This window comes from Rattus norvegicus, chromosome 19, assembly GCF_021556685.1.
Source record: "Rattus norvegicus strain SHRSP/BbbUtx chromosome 19, alternate assembly SHRSP_T2T, whole genome shotgun sequence".
Taxonomy (NCBI): domain Eukaryota; kingdom Metazoa; phylum Chordata; class Mammalia; order Rodentia; family Muridae; genus Rattus; species Rattus norvegicus.
This window is the reverse complement of record NC_141552.1, coordinates 52,985,976-53,003,915: the sequence shown is the minus strand read 5'-3', so window position 1 is coordinate 53,003,915 and position 17,940 is coordinate 52,985,976. Positions and strand designations below refer to the sequence as shown.

The window sequence follows — 17,940 nt, the reverse complement described above, 5'->3', positions numbered from 1 at the left end:
AGAGGATGGATGCACATGCTAGAAACCAAGCCCAGGTCCTCGGCTTTCAACTACTAAGCCATCTTCAGTTCCCCAAATCACTACTTTAATCTCCACCTTATCTTTCTTTTCTTAATTATTTGTTTATTTTACATATGTGAGTTCACTGTCACTCTCTTCAGACACACCAGAAGAGGGCATCAGATCCCATTACAGATGGTTGTGAGCCACCATGTGGTTGCTGGGATTTGAACTCAGGACCTCTGGAAGAGCAGTCAGTGCTCTTAACCGCTGAGCCATCCCTCCAGCGCCCCTACCTTATCTTTCTAATACATCACAGTTTCAACTGCTAGGAAATTCATATTTTGCAAGTGCACCTCCTCACGAGATACACACCAAACTACACTGAAAAGAAAACTCATACATTTAATAAGTAAGCTTAGAAAATTATTGGTTGTATTATGTGATAATATATGTACACTTAAAGAAACTGGAAATAAAGACAAATAATTATTTGTGTGTGTGTGTGTGTGTGTGTGTACAACTTTTATGTGCATAAGCAGGTGTGTGTGCACAAAGAGAAACCTGGAGTCAACACTGGGTAGCTTGTTTGTGTTTTTTGAGATGGGGCTCCACTAAGCCTGAAGCTGGACTAGCTTGCCTGCCACCCCAAAGACCCTCCTGTCTCTACTTCCCCAGTGCTGGGGTCACAGTTGTGTACTACTACCGCTGGTCTTGATGTGAGTTCCAGTAATCTGAACTTAAGTCAAGTAAGCACAGCACGCACTCTACCAATTGGACCATCTTACCAACAACTCCCCCAAAATCTATTAATGCAACCACTATAAATAATCACATAATGAGTGCTATCTGACAAAATGCTAAATACATGTAAAAGGCATTTACAAAGACCTGGGTATGATGACAAAGGCATATAATAGAGGGTGACACAGTTATCATGGGTGAGTTCACTTGGACCCAGTGGTGACATGTGTCTCTTTAAAAGGCATTCCCCGGGCCAATTTTCATTGTTTTTCTTTTTCTTTCTTTTCTTTTCTTCCTTCGACCCCATCCTGAGACAGGGTTTCTCTGTGTATTCTCCTGTAGACCAGGCTGGCTTTGAACTCAGAGATCCATGTGCCTCTGCCTACCAAGTGCTAGGATCAAAGGTGTGTACCACCACTGCCTGGCTTTTTTATTTATTTATTTTAATGTGTACTGGTATTTTACCTGCATGTATGTCTGTGTGAGGGTAGCAGGCCCCTGGAAGTAGAGTTACAGAGAGTTGTAAGCTGCCATGGGGGTGCTGAGAACTGAGTCCAAGTCCTCTGGACAAGCAGCCAGTGCTCCTAACCACTGAGCCCTCCTCTTCTCTTTTACACTACTCCCAGCCCAGGTTCTTCTGACTTGTAAACGGAAATACAATACCCATATCCTAAGTCAGCTGCTTATTGAGTATACAACTGTGCCTGGTGAGTCAGTAGATAAAGGAAGGCACTTGCTGCCAAGCCTGACTATCTGAATTTTTTTTTTTTGGTTCTTTTTTTCGGAGCTGGGGACCGAACCCAGGGCCTTGCGCTTCCTAGGTAAGCGTTCTACCACTGAGCTAAATCCCCAGCCCCCTGACTATCTGAATTTGATCCCTGGGATCCACCTGGTAGAAAGAACAAGCCAATTCCTACAAGATGGTCAGCAGGCCCAGAATAAGAAACTGTAGAATATGGTTGCTGGAACTTGAACCCAGGACTCTAGAAGAGCAATCAGTGCTCTTAACCACTGAGCCCTCTCTCCAGCCTCAAAAATGTTATATTTTTTTTAATGACAGAATTTTGGGAGTAGGTATGGGGAGCAGGGTCTTGTGCATTCCAGGTTGACTTTGAACTTGATATATAGGTGAAAATGGCCTTTATTTCTGACCCTCTTGCTACTATCTCTCAAATGCTGGGATTACAGGTAAGTGCTACCATAACTGCCTTATGCAGGGCTGGGGATGGAGCATGAGGCTTGTGCATATTGGGCAAGGATTCCAGCAACTGAGTTACATTTTTTTTTTTTTTGGTTCTTTTTTTTCGGAGCTGGGGACCGAACCCAGGGCCTTGCGCTTCCTAGGTAAGCGCTCTACCACTGAGCTAAATCCCCAGCCCCGAGTTACATTTTTTAAAAGTTAAATTTATTTTGAAATATACACATTCTTCCACGGTCACTGTTTAAACTTGGGCTTCAGGGACTCTCCCTCATGTCTTCTCGCTGTGACAGATTATTAACATTCTCTTCTCTCCTCCAGTCCTAACTCCTACCTGGCAACTTAGTACCTTTGTTTCAAATTTATGTTTATCTATAAGTGTGTGGGGGTGAATGCCACACCTGTGCAGTTGCCCTCAGAGGCCAGAAGAGGGAGTTAGATCCCTTGGAGTGGGAGTTACAGCCTCGCATGAGTGCTGGGAACTGAACTTGGGTTTTCTAGGAGAGTAGCAAGCACTTTTAACCACTAAGTCATCTTCTCAGTTTCCAAACTGGGATCTTCAATGTCTTGTATTTGTACGCTGCATGGAAACTACTTAGACCAGAGGTTCTGAACCTGCGATTTACAACACCCTTGGCAAATCTCTCATGTCCAAAAATATTTATGTTAGGGTTCATAATAGTAGCAAAATTAAAGTTATGAAGTAGCAATGAAAACAATTTTATGGCTGGGGGTCACCACAATGTGAGGAACTGTATTAAAGGGTCACAGAATTGGAAAAGTGAGAACCACTCCTAGATGCTGTAGGTTCTCCAATCTGACTGTAGGTTCAAGGACAGAGGCACAAATAAGTAAGTGACACACATTACACATTTTATAAAAATACATATAAAGAATAAACTATTAGACAGCATATTATATAATACACTGGTGATTTAAACTGGTGGAAAAACTTAAGAGATTTAAATTTTATTTCATAACTCTGTACTTTTCTGGGTAGAATATTCTCAGATCATTATTAAATAATTAAAACAAAAATCAAACACCTTTTAACTGCAATTTCTTTGGCTATTCCCACTCAACCAGGGATGACTTAAGCAAGCTTTTCCTGCTGAGCTAAAGAGGTCACAGCACCAGCAAGTCAGACGTGTCATAGCTCGATAGCTAAGACGGACTGCGGCCACTCACCTTGCAGGAAAGGTCTGTAGCTGGTTGTTTGCAAGGTGCAGAACACGCAGGTGTGGGTGCCCGACCAAAACAGGTATGCACTGGTCTGTCAGAAGGTTGTTGGTCAGGTACAGCAGCTGCAGCACACTCAGACTCTCCTCTCCAGCACACGCAGAAGGCAAAGACTCCAGACTATTTGCGGATGCATTCAAGTACCTGAGACTGACAGAACATCATTCCCTTTGAGTCTGCTGCCTTCTTAAGTAGAAACCATCATGCCCTTGCAACGGGGAATGCTGCTACCAAGCTCCCAAAGTCAAGAATCATTTCCTCCAGGAAGTTTTCTCTGTATCTATGTAACTCAAAACCAGATGGCAAGAAGGAACACAGGTCTGGCTATTTTTCGAGCTATTTTTCTATAATGGCTGCAAGCAAACCCACCTTTTCCCATTGCCATGGACACCACTGAATACCACTGTAATACACATCTGAACTATAAAGATAACCTTCAAATGATGTTGTCTCTTTGTAACAAATCACTATGTATTTAACTAGTCGCATAATACTGATAGTGTATCTACACAGACTATTTACGCTTTTGACACATATTATTATAGATACTACAATGAAAATCTTAGATTCTTATCCAATTATTTTCCTAGGGTACAGTTCTAAAAACAGACCTTATGGGGGAAGGGAATACATGGTTTTTAGTGGCTTTTAAAAATATTCTGCCTCTTTAAGGTCCAGAAAAGCTTTATCAAATAGCAGTTGTGTTGTTTCTTGGCATTTTGGCTAAGAGTAAGTCCAAACTGCACTATACAAAACGAATGCAACATATATACATACATACACAGTACATAAGTCGGTTTAATCTTTGTCCGTCAAACAAACAAGCCATGGTATAATTTTAATAATGGGACAAATATAATGTTTATAAACACAGAATATCCTCAATGAAAGGAAACATCATTAAACTTGTGTCTTGTTGTCTTGTGTGTGTGTGTGTGTGTGTGTGTGTGTGTGTGTGTAGACAAGAGGATGATCTTGAGTGTCATATTCAAAAAGCCACCCATGGGATGGTGACATGGCTGGTTGGCAAGCCCCAGGGATCCAGATGTCAGAACAGCTATGCCAGAATAATAAGCACACACTACCATGCCTTGCAATTTTACGTGAGTTCTGGGTAACTGAACTCAGATCCTTATGCCTGTAAGGAATGCACTTTGCCAACTGAGCTCTCTCCAGTTTCAACTTGTGTTGTTAAATGCACATGCTTCATATCAGCATCCCTAATGAGCTTTTAAGTTTGTGAGGATCATGTATGTCTGTTCTGACAGCACTGCGTTAAGTAGATGGTTTCTTAACTATCTTCAGTCACTTAAGACTACATTTTAGATTATGTTATGCAAGAATACACGCTTGTTAATTAACAATTTCAACACTTCACAGAAAGTTGCCTAACAGAAGATTCCCCTCAAACAGTGTCATTTCTTTTTTAATGTTGTTATTTTATTTTGAGGAATATCCAGCTAAGAGTATTACGAATTAAGAGAGACATAAACTGGACAACAGGAAACAAGAAACTTGTGGACTCTGGCTGCAGGTATGTCTCACAGCTGTGAGCCTGTGTCAAATCCCTGCTCCTTACCTGTTTCTCCATCTCTTAAGCTCCCTTCTTATATTGTAAAAACGGCCATTAAAAAGCAGCTTTCCTGGGCTAGAATTGCGGAACTGTAGAGCAGTATTTACTATGAGCAATACTCTGAACTTAATCCCTGGCACCACAAAAATAAATAATAAATAAGTATCTACTTTTTCTTTAAAGATGACATTTAGGTAAACCTGATTATAAATATTAAAACAGGAAGAAAACCATCTACTTACTAATTGATAACAAGATGGCAAATAATACCTTCTAGAAAGATGTTACATTCAAATTCATGATGTTCAAAGCAGCTAACTAGTGTTCTAGACGTCAGGAAAACATAACTCAAAGACCACTTGCTCAGGCTTTAATAAAGCTGACTTTAGTAGCCTGTCCTTTTCCCTTAATGCAGAGCTGAAATTCATCAAAGGTTCCACCTGAAGCTATTTCTCCCTGACTATAGTGAAACCCCAAGTGTCCCCAGCCTGTTGAAAGCATTTACCACAATAATGAAGTATTGGACAGTTACTTCAGCTTTCCAGCTTATTATGAACACTTATACTTTCTATCATGCAAATGAGCACCGCGTGTGTGCAGAGCCGTAACTCTAACACAGAGAGCACGGGGCGGGGGGTGCGGTGGGAGGCAATGACTGTCCTCTGCAGCACTCACTTTAAGGCCTTGGAGAACAGTGTGTCCGGCAGCCTGGACAGAGTGTTATGCTGGACATCCAGTACCTCGAGGGGAATGTGCTCCACCAGTGCCGGAAGGACATGGATGTGGTTGTGTCCTACCATCAGTTTCCGAAGACTCAGACTACTCAGAATTCTAAGAAAAAACAAAAGCTTACTTCAATCCTTTGTAAGTCTGTTATAGATCAGCTAATTAAGATTAGTCAATGAACCTATTATTGGAATATGCAACCACTGACAAGTGACTGAGCCAAGTAAGTTGTCACATCTATCACCTAGCACCCACCCAGAAGTCACAGTGAAATTTTGAGTACCAGTGGCACAGAATCTAAACCTGGGGCTCAAGCAATCCTTTCACAGGAGTCACCTAAGACCATATAGGAAAACACAAATATTTAATTATGATTTATAACTGCAGCAAGATTATGGCTATGAAGTGTTGGGATAATATAATCTTCTGCACTGTACTACTCCAACGTTGGTTTGTGTGCCAGCAGAGAGCTGAGAACTGTCTGACTTTAGTACTGATAGTTTAATGCAGCATCGTCTGTCTCAGTGCTTTGTAAACACTCTTCTGCATTTCCTGATGGGTTTAATAAAGAGCTGAACAGTCTATAGCTGAGGCAGGAGAGGACAGGTGAAACATCCAGAAAGAGAGTGGAACTGTGGGAAACAATCAGTTGTGTTGAGGGGAGGGGGAAAAGATTCGCCAACCAGACACAGAGGAAGGAACAGGTGCCCAGACTGAAGAGAGGTAACAGGCCACATGGCAGAACATAGATTATAATAAACAGGTTAATTAAGTTATATGAGCTAATTAGAAATAAGCCTAGGCTATAAGGCCTAAGCATTCATAAACAAATATAAGTCTCTGTGCCATTACTGGAAGCTGGTGGGTCAAAATAATGAAGTAGCAATGAAAATAATTTATGGTTGGGGGGTTACCAAAACATGAGGAACTGTATTAAAGGGTTGAAGCTTTAGGAAGGTTGAAAGCCACAGGTAAAGCAGTTTCTAGAATAAATTTATTTTAACTTAAGTCTAGACAGAAATGAAATCTGGACAGCATTTATCAATACTAATAACTCAGTCTGTTTATTAATATAATTCCATAATGAAAAATTTTATTACAATAAAAATTATTAAGAGTTTAAAATATTATATCACTAGGCAGTTATCAATAAAATCCAAAAAGTGTTAGTGACTTGCCCAAGATGTAGTGATCTGCCAAAGGTCTCACTAAACCGTTAACACTGTCTGGATATGACGATCAGAGACTCGGTGCTGACCTACTGTGCTACAAAGCCTCTATGTTAATTTTAAAGACTCCAAAAGCCTACATTTTAAATTTAAATACTTCAGAATATATAGTATAACATCCTCACCTACCCCTCAAGCACCACTATCTCCCTCCTCAAGTTAGGTAAATCTCACCATCTGGTAATGGTGAATTCAAATGCCACCTTACCACAAAGCACTCTCTATTCAAAGTTCTCCTGAAATTTTAAAACAATTTATAAATGTCGTGACTAAAAGTAAGCCTCCAGGATAAGAATGCTATATTCAAATGATATCTCCCTGGTGAACTGTTGCCTTCTACAGGTGCCCTAACTGTCCTTAGGCTCCTCATCTGAATCTAAGGGGAGACTGACAATTCCTACAGAAAAGGGATTAAAGGATTAGTTAGATCATAAAACCAGAGTTCTCAGGACATTTCCAGCTCATTATAAGTCACCCTACAGAAGTTATATTCCTATTATCATACCACTAACCATGCCAGAAACTGACAGCACATGTTAGCAGTTATCCGTGTGTACGTTACCGAGTCCTACTAAAAGTTTCTTGTTGGCTAAGGTCATGCACTAGTCATCACTATGTCCTTATAGCAACTCCTACTCAGCAGGTCCTTCAACAGTCACCAACCATGAAAGGCAACCTGAAACTAAAGAAGCACTTAAACACATATATCATGCATGCATGCATGTGTACACATACCTCATGGGAACCTCTGTAAGCAGATTGTAGCTTATATCTAGTATTTCTAGCTTTTTTGCTTCACAGGCCCAGTCAGGGATACATTCTAGCAAGTTTCTGCAAAGAATAAGAATCATCACTTAAGGTAAAAAGTTACTATGGTTTGGATATTAAATGTTTCCTTCAAAGACATGTTACTGCAGTTTGTTCTAGTAGCATGTGTGCTATTATAAATTGGTGGGTGGGACTGAAGAGATGGGTCAGTGGTAGAGAGCAATGGCTGCTCTTCCAGAGGACCAGGGTTCAATTCCTAGCACCTCCATATCAGCTTACAACCATTTCTATTTGCAGTCCCAGGGCACCAGGCATACATGTGATATTACAGACATAAACACGGACAAAACATCCACACACAGAAATTTTTCTGAAAGTTAATTAAAAACAAATTAACTGGTGGGATTAAGCCAGGGTGAGAGCTCACACTGCAATCCTAGCACTTGGGAGGTTGAAGCAAGCATGAGGATCATTAAGTTCAAGGCCAGCCCGGGTTAAATATAGAGAATGTTTTAAAAAACAAACAGAAGAAAGATAAAAAGGGTAAGGAAAAAGAGGAAGCAAGAGCTCAAAGGAGATCTGGCCTCTTCTCAGTTGTCATGAGCTAAGTCACTATGACTGCCTCCATAATACTATATACTTCCTTAGGGGCCCAAGATGACGGTGGCCACGGATCCGAGAGTGCAAGTTAAAACAGACTTTCCTTCTTTTAAATTGCTTATTTCATCATAGTTATGAAAATCTAAAGAACAAACTAATGGAATGTGTTTCATTAGGCGCTAATGTGTATATTAAGTCACCTATAAGAACCTTAGGGCAGGAACACTATTTCTAAGAAGTGTCTGGGATGCTGCCAGAAATACAGTTGTCAATCAGAAAATGCTGTTAATGTAGAAAGGTAGAGACAAACACTCAAATGTGCACAGCAATTTATACCAACTGTGTCACATCACATGTTCAGAGAAGACTGAACAGAAGCAACAGGATGTAGTGAGACAAGATGAGGAGAGATTTGGAGGAAGTGGTATCAAAGATGATCAGGAATTCCATGAGTAATGACAGAGAGAAGAGAAGCAAATTCTGAGAAAAACAGAAGGAGTAACAGTGAGAAAGTAGAGGCAAAAGGCAACGAGGAGCAGGGCAAAGCTTCAAGCCACTGGAATATGAACTTGAAATAGTTAAGACCTCACCATAAAGACTTCTATTGTCAGATGTAACCTACCCCTTCTAGATCGCAAGGTGTCTACCAATTAGGTGGCAGAAGACGTGAGAGCTATGTAGGAGAAACAGACACTGTGTGACAACTTAGAGGAAAGGACACTTGGCCTGCAATAGACCAGGGCAACTTACTGCTAAGAAGCCTGACATCTGGGTTATATTCTGTGCCCTCACATGAAGGTACTCAGGCAAAGATGCCAACTTGAGTCAGAGCACAGAGATGGCAAGGAGTGTGATGTGTGATGGGATGCCCAGCAGTTTGGCAATGCTGGAGCATGAAATGATGGGAACAGAGGGGAAAGGAGGCTGGCCGGGTCTGAACCATGTCTGGAAAGTTCTTACTTGGTCCTCTATGTACAGGACCTACATCAAAGGTTTATAAGCTATATACAGATGATGTCAGCTATGCACTTTAAATACGTTACTGGTACATAAAGCCCAGTAAAGAGGATTCTGCCAAAAAGAAAGAAAAGGAAGAAAAACAAAAGGAATGAAGAAGAATCAGGAATGATGTAGGACCAAGTGAGTAGTCATTCAGCTGAAGGAGAGGGAGGAGTTCCAGCACTGCCGAGGGAGCAGAAATGACGATGGCTTGGAGAAGGATTAGGCTTAGGAAGGAGGACAGAATAAAGGACAAAAGCTACTTTCAGGCTTCTGGCCTGAATGACCAGAATGATCAGCATGTCGGTGCTGAGTATGAACAGACAAAGAAAAAAGAATGGAGCAGTGGGAAATGAGTTAATTTTACACAGGTTTGAGGCTCCTGGGGGTGTAGGTAGCAAAATTAACTAGTGAAGAACTGGATACATGAGCCTAACCCGAGAGAAAAGGATCATTCTAGAAAATTGATTGATGCCAACACTTAGGAGTGACTCAGATCACTGGACTCAGTGAGACTGCATCTACAACAGGGCAGTGTACCAAGTCAGAACTTGGGGGTGACTGCCTGCAGGAGAACACAGCAGCAGCACCAAAGAGCAGAAGCAATGAATAACATGGCTTTACAAACAACATGGCCAGTTTGTAAGCTGCTTTTAAAAACAAAGAGAGAACAAATGTCAGTAGAGAGGGCCTAAAGTGAGCTGCTGACAGGGTAAGGAAATGGTAAGTAAGGAAACAGAGATCTCATTGAGAAATTTAGACACAAGGTGAAGACAGTAGAATTAAGCAACATTTTGTTTATTCAGACAGAAGAGATCTAAGTCCTCTTACTCTCCCAGAGGCTCTTTCCTTTAGCCATGAAATAGTCTCTCTCTCCCTCCCCTGAAGCACCCCCCCCCAATCAAAACAAGCTCCACCCTTATGGAGAGACTCACCGGGAGAGTTCCAAAGAAGTGAGCAGGCTTGGTACTGGATAGACATTCACTGCTGTCAGCTCTATGAGAAAACAGACAATATGTTAACAATGCTCTCTAATAAGAAAGCAAGAACTACTGGAGAGGGTTGGAAAGATGGCTCAGTGGTTAAGAGTATCTACTGCTCTTCCAGAGGACCCCAGTACAGGTCCCAGCACTACAGCAGGTAGTTCAAACAGCCTGTTAATTCCAGTTTCCAGGGGATCTGATGCTACAGGCCTTCATGGTACCTGCACATTCCCACACATATATACACATCTTTTTTTTTTAAAGAAACAGCTGATAAACAAAGCAAAAGTAACTTTGTGGGGATGACTAAAGATAAAAACTACTGGCAGCTCACTCTGACTGCTAACACTAGTCTGTCTTTGCAAACACACAACTACTAACTTTCGAGGTCTTTTGCATTTACACTACATCAGTAATGTTAACACTACAGCCACTTATGTTAACAGTACCACTTAGTTTTCTAACTTGAAAGTTTAATACTTGAACTTTAAAAAAGCATTTATTTTTTATTACATGTATGGGTATGGTATGAAGATACAGTACAGGGGCCCCCAGAGAGCAGAGAAATTGGATCTCCTTGAGGTGAATATTAGTAAGCAACTGTGAGAACTTCATATGGGTGCTAGGAACCTACCTCAGGTCCTCTGCAAGAGCACTGAGAACTCTTTTTTTTTTTCTTTTTTCTTTTTTTTTCTTCTTTTTTCTTTTCTTTCTTTTTTTTTTTTTTTCCGGAGCTGGGGACCGAACCCAGGGCCTTCCACTTGCTAGGCAAGCGCTCTACCACTGAGCTAAATCCCCAACCCCACACTGAGAACTCTTAACCACTGAGCCATCTCTCCAGTCCAATATCTAAATTTTCGGTAAAAATAATCTCACTCTTAGTTGAAGTATAATGTAGACACTGTGACAATCTCAAGTGTGTAGATCAGTGAACTGGAACACTAGCAGAACTAATGCTCAGATCATCAAACAAGGCATGATCAATTCTCGAGCATTTCCTATCTCCTCTTTAGCCACCACACACTCAAACATGCCATTTTCTGTCCTGGCTCCAAATACCAGACAACACTTGCCATTTATAAAACCAAAACTTTTCTCCATGCCCCACCCCAACAGGAGGTTTTTGGGTAGCCCAAGTACCCTTGAACTCCTAATCTTGCTTTACTTCCCCAAATACTGGGGTAAAGGGGTACATAATGGCTGGAGGCAGCTCAGCTGGCAGAGTGCTTACTTAGCCTGTGGAAGCCCTGGGCTCTGTCCCAGCACTGCATAAACCAAGCATGGCGATGCACATTTGTAATCCCAGGCACATATATACTGTGTTTTATTTTGAGACAAGGTCTCATGTAACCCAGGCTGGCCTTGAACTCCTGGTTTTCTTCTCTCTTCCTCCTGTATAAGCTTTGGTCTGACTTCATTCCCTCCACATTATGCTTATGACATTTGTTCATACTACTGCATGTTCTTTGTGTGTGTGTGAATATGAAACACATCTGAGAGATCCATTCCTCCCTAGGGCACTGAACAGGGTTTGAACTTTGTTAAAGTGTTACGATATCTGGCAAAAGTCACTACTAGTGTTAATGATGTTACTTAGGTTCTTACTGTATGCATTCCTTCTAATTTTCATTTTCCTATTAAAAAAAGGAAGAGTATTGGGAGATAAGACAATTTGGTATCTTAACTGGCAGATGCTGTACTCTCCCTTGCTGCCCTCAACTGTGTTAAGCAAAATTTCAGCCAGCCAAATGACTTTAGGCCGGCACCGACCTTTATGAAATACCACAGAGGCCCAGAAAAAAATGCTTGACAACTGTACTGTTATTTACTGCAGCTTTTAAAGGGGCTCCTGAGGTGACATCCTCAAGCTAGGGCGCTTTCAAACAGTTTACATGGGACTTTTCCTGTCACAAGCCTTGATGAATCCTAGATGATTCTATAACCATACCTACCTAAGCCAGAAAGAGACACTTAACCCTAATGGCCTAGCAGAGAGACCATTGAGAGTGGTGTAAATACAAACCTTCCTTTGCATAAGAGGTTTGCTATGATTGCTGTAAACACCGGTCTCTGGCTATAAGCAAGCTGTCTGCCCTCTTGATGAGTCAGCTTGGAGCCACCAACATTTAGCCCTAATACAAGATTTCTCTCAAGTTATCTCTTCTTGCCTCCTTTACCAGAAGAGGCTAAGCTGGTTACAAAGAAGGCAGCAGCAGGGGCAGTGGCACAGCAGTGGTGGCTGAGGCAGCACTCGTCAGGACAGTGGAGCATGCCGGGCTGCAAAGATGACAAAGCTATGTCTTCGTGAGCTACAGGCCCGGCAGCCAACAGGGCAGCAGTAGCTTGTGACACTGACCAACAAGAGGCAGCTGAGGAGCAGCCAGGTCAGGGACAAGGATGGCACAGAAAGTACAGAGAAGGCCAAAGAGGATAGAGAGCTGAACTGGAACAAGGCAGAGGCTATAAAGAGGCAGGAAAAAGCAACTGCAAGCCCTGGTTGCTGGAAGAATACCAGTGAGCTATTAAGTCTTCAGATGTGCCAGATCTGGAAGCTGTCACAGTGGCTGCTATCAAGGGACGAAGACTCCGCACATTTAGGTCTGTCTAGAAGCAACAATGCCAACTGCTGCGACTGCTGAGGACTTCTGACTTCTATCCTAGGCAAGGCTTCACTTGAGGCTAAGGGCTCCACTACCAAAGGCCTGTGGAGGAGTAACACCAGAGAGAGCCACCAGGCCTGGCTACCCCACTCACTGCCATGGGATACAAAAGTTGTTGAAGCCAGCACTTGCAGAGCGCTCCTCCTTGTCCAGAGGTGGCTTCTGTGTGGTAGAACATAAGGACCCTGATAGCCGACTGATGGTAAATCCGCCATAACTATTTACTGTAGGGTTGCTGGGCATTGAGAGCTTCTCCAGGTTAGAGTGACTATGAATACATTGTCCTTACACATGTGAGCTGAGCTAATCTATGCAGATGGTAAATATGAGCCAAGAGGGGGGCCTCAGCATATCAATACACAGTGCCAGTTAATGCTCAAGACCTTTTCAGCATTGTTGTTCTGGCTTTTCTAAAGGGAGTGATAGGCTGAAATAGTATTTGACTTGGTAGCTCAGGCTAGCCTGAAACTCCTGATCCTCCCAAGTACTGGGATTACAGGTGTGGGCCCCAGCACCCAGATTTTACTAAACAGGCATTTTTCTTCTTCTTACACTTACTTATCTCTGCATGCATAAATGTCTGTGTCTGTATGCAGGTGTCACATAGTGGCCAGAGGACAACTTGTAGAAACTGGTTCTCTCTTTCCAACCTGTAGGTCCAAGGGACAGAACTCAGGGTGTCCGGCTCGGCTCTGTTAAGCTCTTTTACCTACAGAGCCACCTTGCAGTCCTGCTCAACAACTCGACCTTCTGATTCAGGAAATTAATCTGAGCCCCGAGTGAACCTCTATAACATGATGAAAGACAGTAAAGCGGAAGTCTCTAAAATCTTTTATCCTAATAACATACTCCAACACAGAAAAGCAAGAAAAAAGAGCAGTTTCCCACCATCACTGGTTAGCTCCTAACACACTGTTGTCCACCTTAGCACCGAGAGGGAAACACTACCCTGAACGTAGCATTTGCGGCACAGTTTTGTTTTTTTGTTTTTTTTGTTTTTTTCTTTTTTTCGGAGCTGGGGACCGAACCCAGGGCATTGCTGAGCTAAATCCCCAACCCCTGCGGCACAGTTTTAACCCAGAAAACGCTGCTTCTGTGTTTGAGCTTTGGTATAACTTACACAGTTCACTATGATCATGCAGTTTGCTTTCTCAGTCAAAAACTGTTTCCAAGACCGATTTGCACCAATCAGTACACAAAGCTTTAGTCCGTTCATTTCCACTATTGTACAAAACTTACTGTGTAAATACATCACTGCTGATTTTACCCATTTTCCTACTAACAGTCCTATGCTTTCACCGCACCACAACACAACACAACACTGTGATAATCATTCTGTGTGTAAGTAAATGCCACCAGGAATCACTGTTCACACAGTTCTGCCACTTCTCTGACATGGTCACCTTCTTCTGAGGTGGTTTTATAGTCAAATTCTCACTGGCTATGGCTGAGGTCTCCAGAAGATACTGAGCCTAGTGCCTCTTCATATGCACAATGAATTTCAAGGCACCCAGCCTTGTCTTTTTTTAGGTCTATATCCATTGTTTCAGGGCTAACGGCAAAGTTACAATAGAATGCACAAGGGGCCACAACTCTATTCTGCAGAGTGGCTGAGAAGGACCACAGATGCCACTCTTCTTAGAAGGCTCAGACTAGAGCTGAAAGAGCTAAAACAGGAGATTGGATAGAGAACTCACTGTTCCAATTGGCGTAGAGGTTTCGAAGGGAGAAGCCACTGAGTGTCAGCTCTCTCAACTGGTTCCGCTCACAATGCAGCTGCTCCAAGCTACATAAGGAGCTAAGGTCCAAATCAGTCAACTGATTGTCCCGCAAATCCATGTGAGTGATGTGTTTATTTCCCTCCAGATTTTCAATAATCACCGTTTTCAAGTGGTTCATCCTTAATATTCAGAAATAGGAAAATAACTAAAAAGAATTTCTATTATGGGTTTAGAAACGTAGAACAGAGAGGTAAGACCCTCTCCTCTCTTTACTGAACTCGAGAATTTCACTACTTGCTTCATTTTTCAAGGTACCACATAAAGAAAACAACCTGTTGATTTATAGAAAAGGAAGCCAAGATCCAGGTAAATTAGAACCAGTAAATACACAAACTAGACAGGAAAAAGGCAATATTCATGAAAATTATTTATATCTAAGTACCTAGCAAGGTGAGGTGGAGAAGGGGAGAACAAGGAAATGGGTATGCTCTGGAGTGAGAGAGAAGCTAGGCTAAGCTAAGCTTCCCTTTCCTGTGGTTCCCACACCTCCTTTTCTCTGTGCTAAGACTCCCAGGCACTAAGGAGAAAAAAGTCACCTGAATGCACATGAATGGTTCAAACACAAACTTCATATAATGTTTCTGCTTCTTGTCTCTTCACCTACTTGACTTAGCACAAACCAGCCTGTTCTCCTTCTCTGTGCTACTAAATTCCAGGCTGTCTTTACAGGGCTGCTATCAGCTTCCTGCAATGTCAGAAGATGTGGTAGATACTTTTTACCACCTTCCTTTAGAGAAAAATGGTCACTACAAAGTAAAAGTCTTAAGGTTTTTAGTAGTGAAGCCTTGAATATTTCAACTACAATACATTATCAAGAAAAAAAGTGACTCAACAGAAAAATGGTCAAGCTTATAGAAAACTAGAAACCACTAGTCAACATACAAAATGATGTTTGATACCACTCATAAATAAGCAAATGCTCATCAAAACAATGAACTACATACAATGCTGTACCTTCTACTGCCAGTAAAGAAAAAGAAAAAAAGACCACTGAATCCAGTGTGGGTAAATGGAAATTCTCAAAAAGCGATGCTGAAAGAATAAGTCAAGACCATCTTGGGCAATCTAAGTCTGTCACTGACAAACCCGCCCTATCCTTTTTCTCTCTGCTACTGGGTAGATAATGAAGTTTTACTGCCCATCTGAGAGCATTTATTTTTCTACTGTTCTAAGCTCCTAATGTCCCAAAGAAACATTTATGAGGAGAAGACATCAAGGTGCATCCCAGCAAAACTAAAGATGTTCCCGTAGAGTGCCTCACCTTAGATCCACATGCTTAACATGGTTCATCCTGGTCAGCACCCCTAGGTTCAGGATTTCCAAACGGTTTCCTGCCATAACCACTTTATCTAACATGGTGAGTTTCTCCAAAACTTCAGGAATTTGACTAAAATTGTTGAAGGAAATTCCCAGAGAAGTAAGCTGCTGCAGGTTTCCCAATTCATCTGGTAGAGCTGTGAGAACATTGCCATCAAGGCAGAGGGTCTGAAGACTGTGGAAAACAAACAAGCCTGCATTATGGAACAGTGGACACAAACCAAGCCAGGATGGGAGCTGTAACTCATGACACGACACTAATTATTTACAATTCAAACATTACAACACTTCCCAAATTGTGGCCGGCCCATGGGGAGTAAATAGAAGTTAGACATGGGCCTTCAGATACTACATAAAGATCCATGGTCTCTGCTGCTGAAATGGAAAGAGTGGGTCACTGCTTGGTGGCATGGTCAGATCTAGCATCAAGAGCCATTACTTAATAGAATCTTGTTAAAAATGTGACTTATCTCACTGTGAAAGCTCAAAGTGCTACCTGCATTCTAAGACTAGAAGAGGTCTCCTGCAAAAGAAGAATGTAGAAAAAGCCAACACTTACTTTAACAGATTACCAATCTGACTTGGCAAGTCATGAAATCCATTACAAGAAAGGTTGAGTTCAGTCAGGGTAGAAATCTCACACAGCAACACAGGAAACAGTCCAAGCTTATTATGGGACAAGTTCAGGCCCTTCAGTTGAGAAAATCTAAAGAAAAAAGGCACAATACAAACTATATTTCCATAAATCCATTGTTATAGTATGAATATCCACTATATCTTTACAGGGACCATCAATGGACTTTGATGATCTATTTTTTTTAACTGTTTTATTATTGCTGTTGGAGACCTTCTATGTAGCCCAAACTGGCCTAGAACTCTCGATGTAGCATAGGCTGGCCTCAAACTCAAAATATTGCCTCCATTTGCAAAGTGGTGGGATTACAGACACGTGCTACCACAACCAGGTAAATGACCTGTTTAAATATGCACCATATGAGTTGTTCTAGAGACATGTTTTCATTTATGTGCTAACAAATGTTGTGTGGACACAAGATAGTAAAGTGATTAAAATATAGAGCATGCTGTCAACCGGTCAAGAAAGTCCTACACTGAGGCAGAAAATGCCCATGGGAGCTCCTGCTGCCACAGTACCTTTCTATCAAGTCACACTTGCTACCTTTAAACTCATTTTACTAAATGTCTACACAAAATACACAAAATTTAGTCTCTTCAGATACCACAATAGCTAGCAAATACATAGCACATTAAAAGCAGTTTCTTTATAATAAAATTATATTGGCATGAATGTCACTTGAAATAAATGGGTCAGGTGAGCTTGAAAACATGTGGCAGGCAGTCTTGTGTGGTAAAGTGTGTGAGGCACATGAATCCTGTGTTGTTGCCATCTATGCAGTCAAAGTTTCTACACTGTCTTACCTCGAGACAGTGTAGCCATAGAATGGTGTGTGGAACATCATGTTTTATATCATACAAGTAAGGTGATAAGACAAAGGCACTGTTCCTCTGCTTTGAGAATGGAACCTATGTTACCTAACACTAAGGCTCCTCTTTCAAACAGTAACCTCTGACTTCCAGGCGACCTGACTCTGATTACATATTGTTCTTTGCCCAGGTGCCTTGACTTCAGAATCTCTGGCAAGCTCTCTAACAACTCAGGTGGAAATGCTAAAGGCTGACTTCCTTACTGTTAAGGCTTATCTTAATTTACTATACAAAATAAGTCAAATACCTGTAACATTACTAAATATATTCTTGTATCTGTAAAAGATTAGATTGTAAATACCTGTGTTTTTCTGAATATTATACAAGGATAAAAAAAATTATGTTACTAACATGAGTAAGTCAAACATGTCACTTTAATGTGTCATTCCCCATGTAATGTAAAACACTTTGCTTTGATTTTCAATTTCTCCCTTCCCCAACAGAAACCCACAATCACGTCTTGTCATCATTCTTGAGTATTCAATTTTTATGTCTTTTGTAGTTTCTTGAGAAAGAGTCTCACTTTACATAGCCCAGGCTGGTCTCTCATGCTGTTTTAGGTGAAAACATGCAGTGGGATGTGGAGAGAACAGGAAGATAAAACATGCTCTAACAAAGAA

The 17,940-nt window shown here is 41.5% G+C and overlaps 1 protein-coding gene across 1 annotated transcript in view; it reads right to left on the bottom strand.

The window, feature by feature from the left end:
- The window catches only part of Phlpp2 (PH domain and leucine rich repeat protein phosphatase 2), a 66,663-nt gene that overhangs the window by 10,258 nt on the left and 38,465 nt on the right, over positions 1–17,940 (bottom strand). Inside the window, 7 exon segments of the mRNA NM_001109131.2 lie at positions 3,131–3,331; positions 5,430–5,585; positions 7,445–7,540; positions 10,012–10,072; positions 14,417–14,619; positions 15,762–15,992; positions 16,377–16,523. Of these exon segments, the coding sequence (NP_001102601.2) occupies positions 3,131–3,331; positions 5,430–5,585; positions 7,445–7,540; positions 10,012–10,072; positions 14,417–14,619; positions 15,762–15,992; positions 16,377–16,523 (1,095 nt within the window).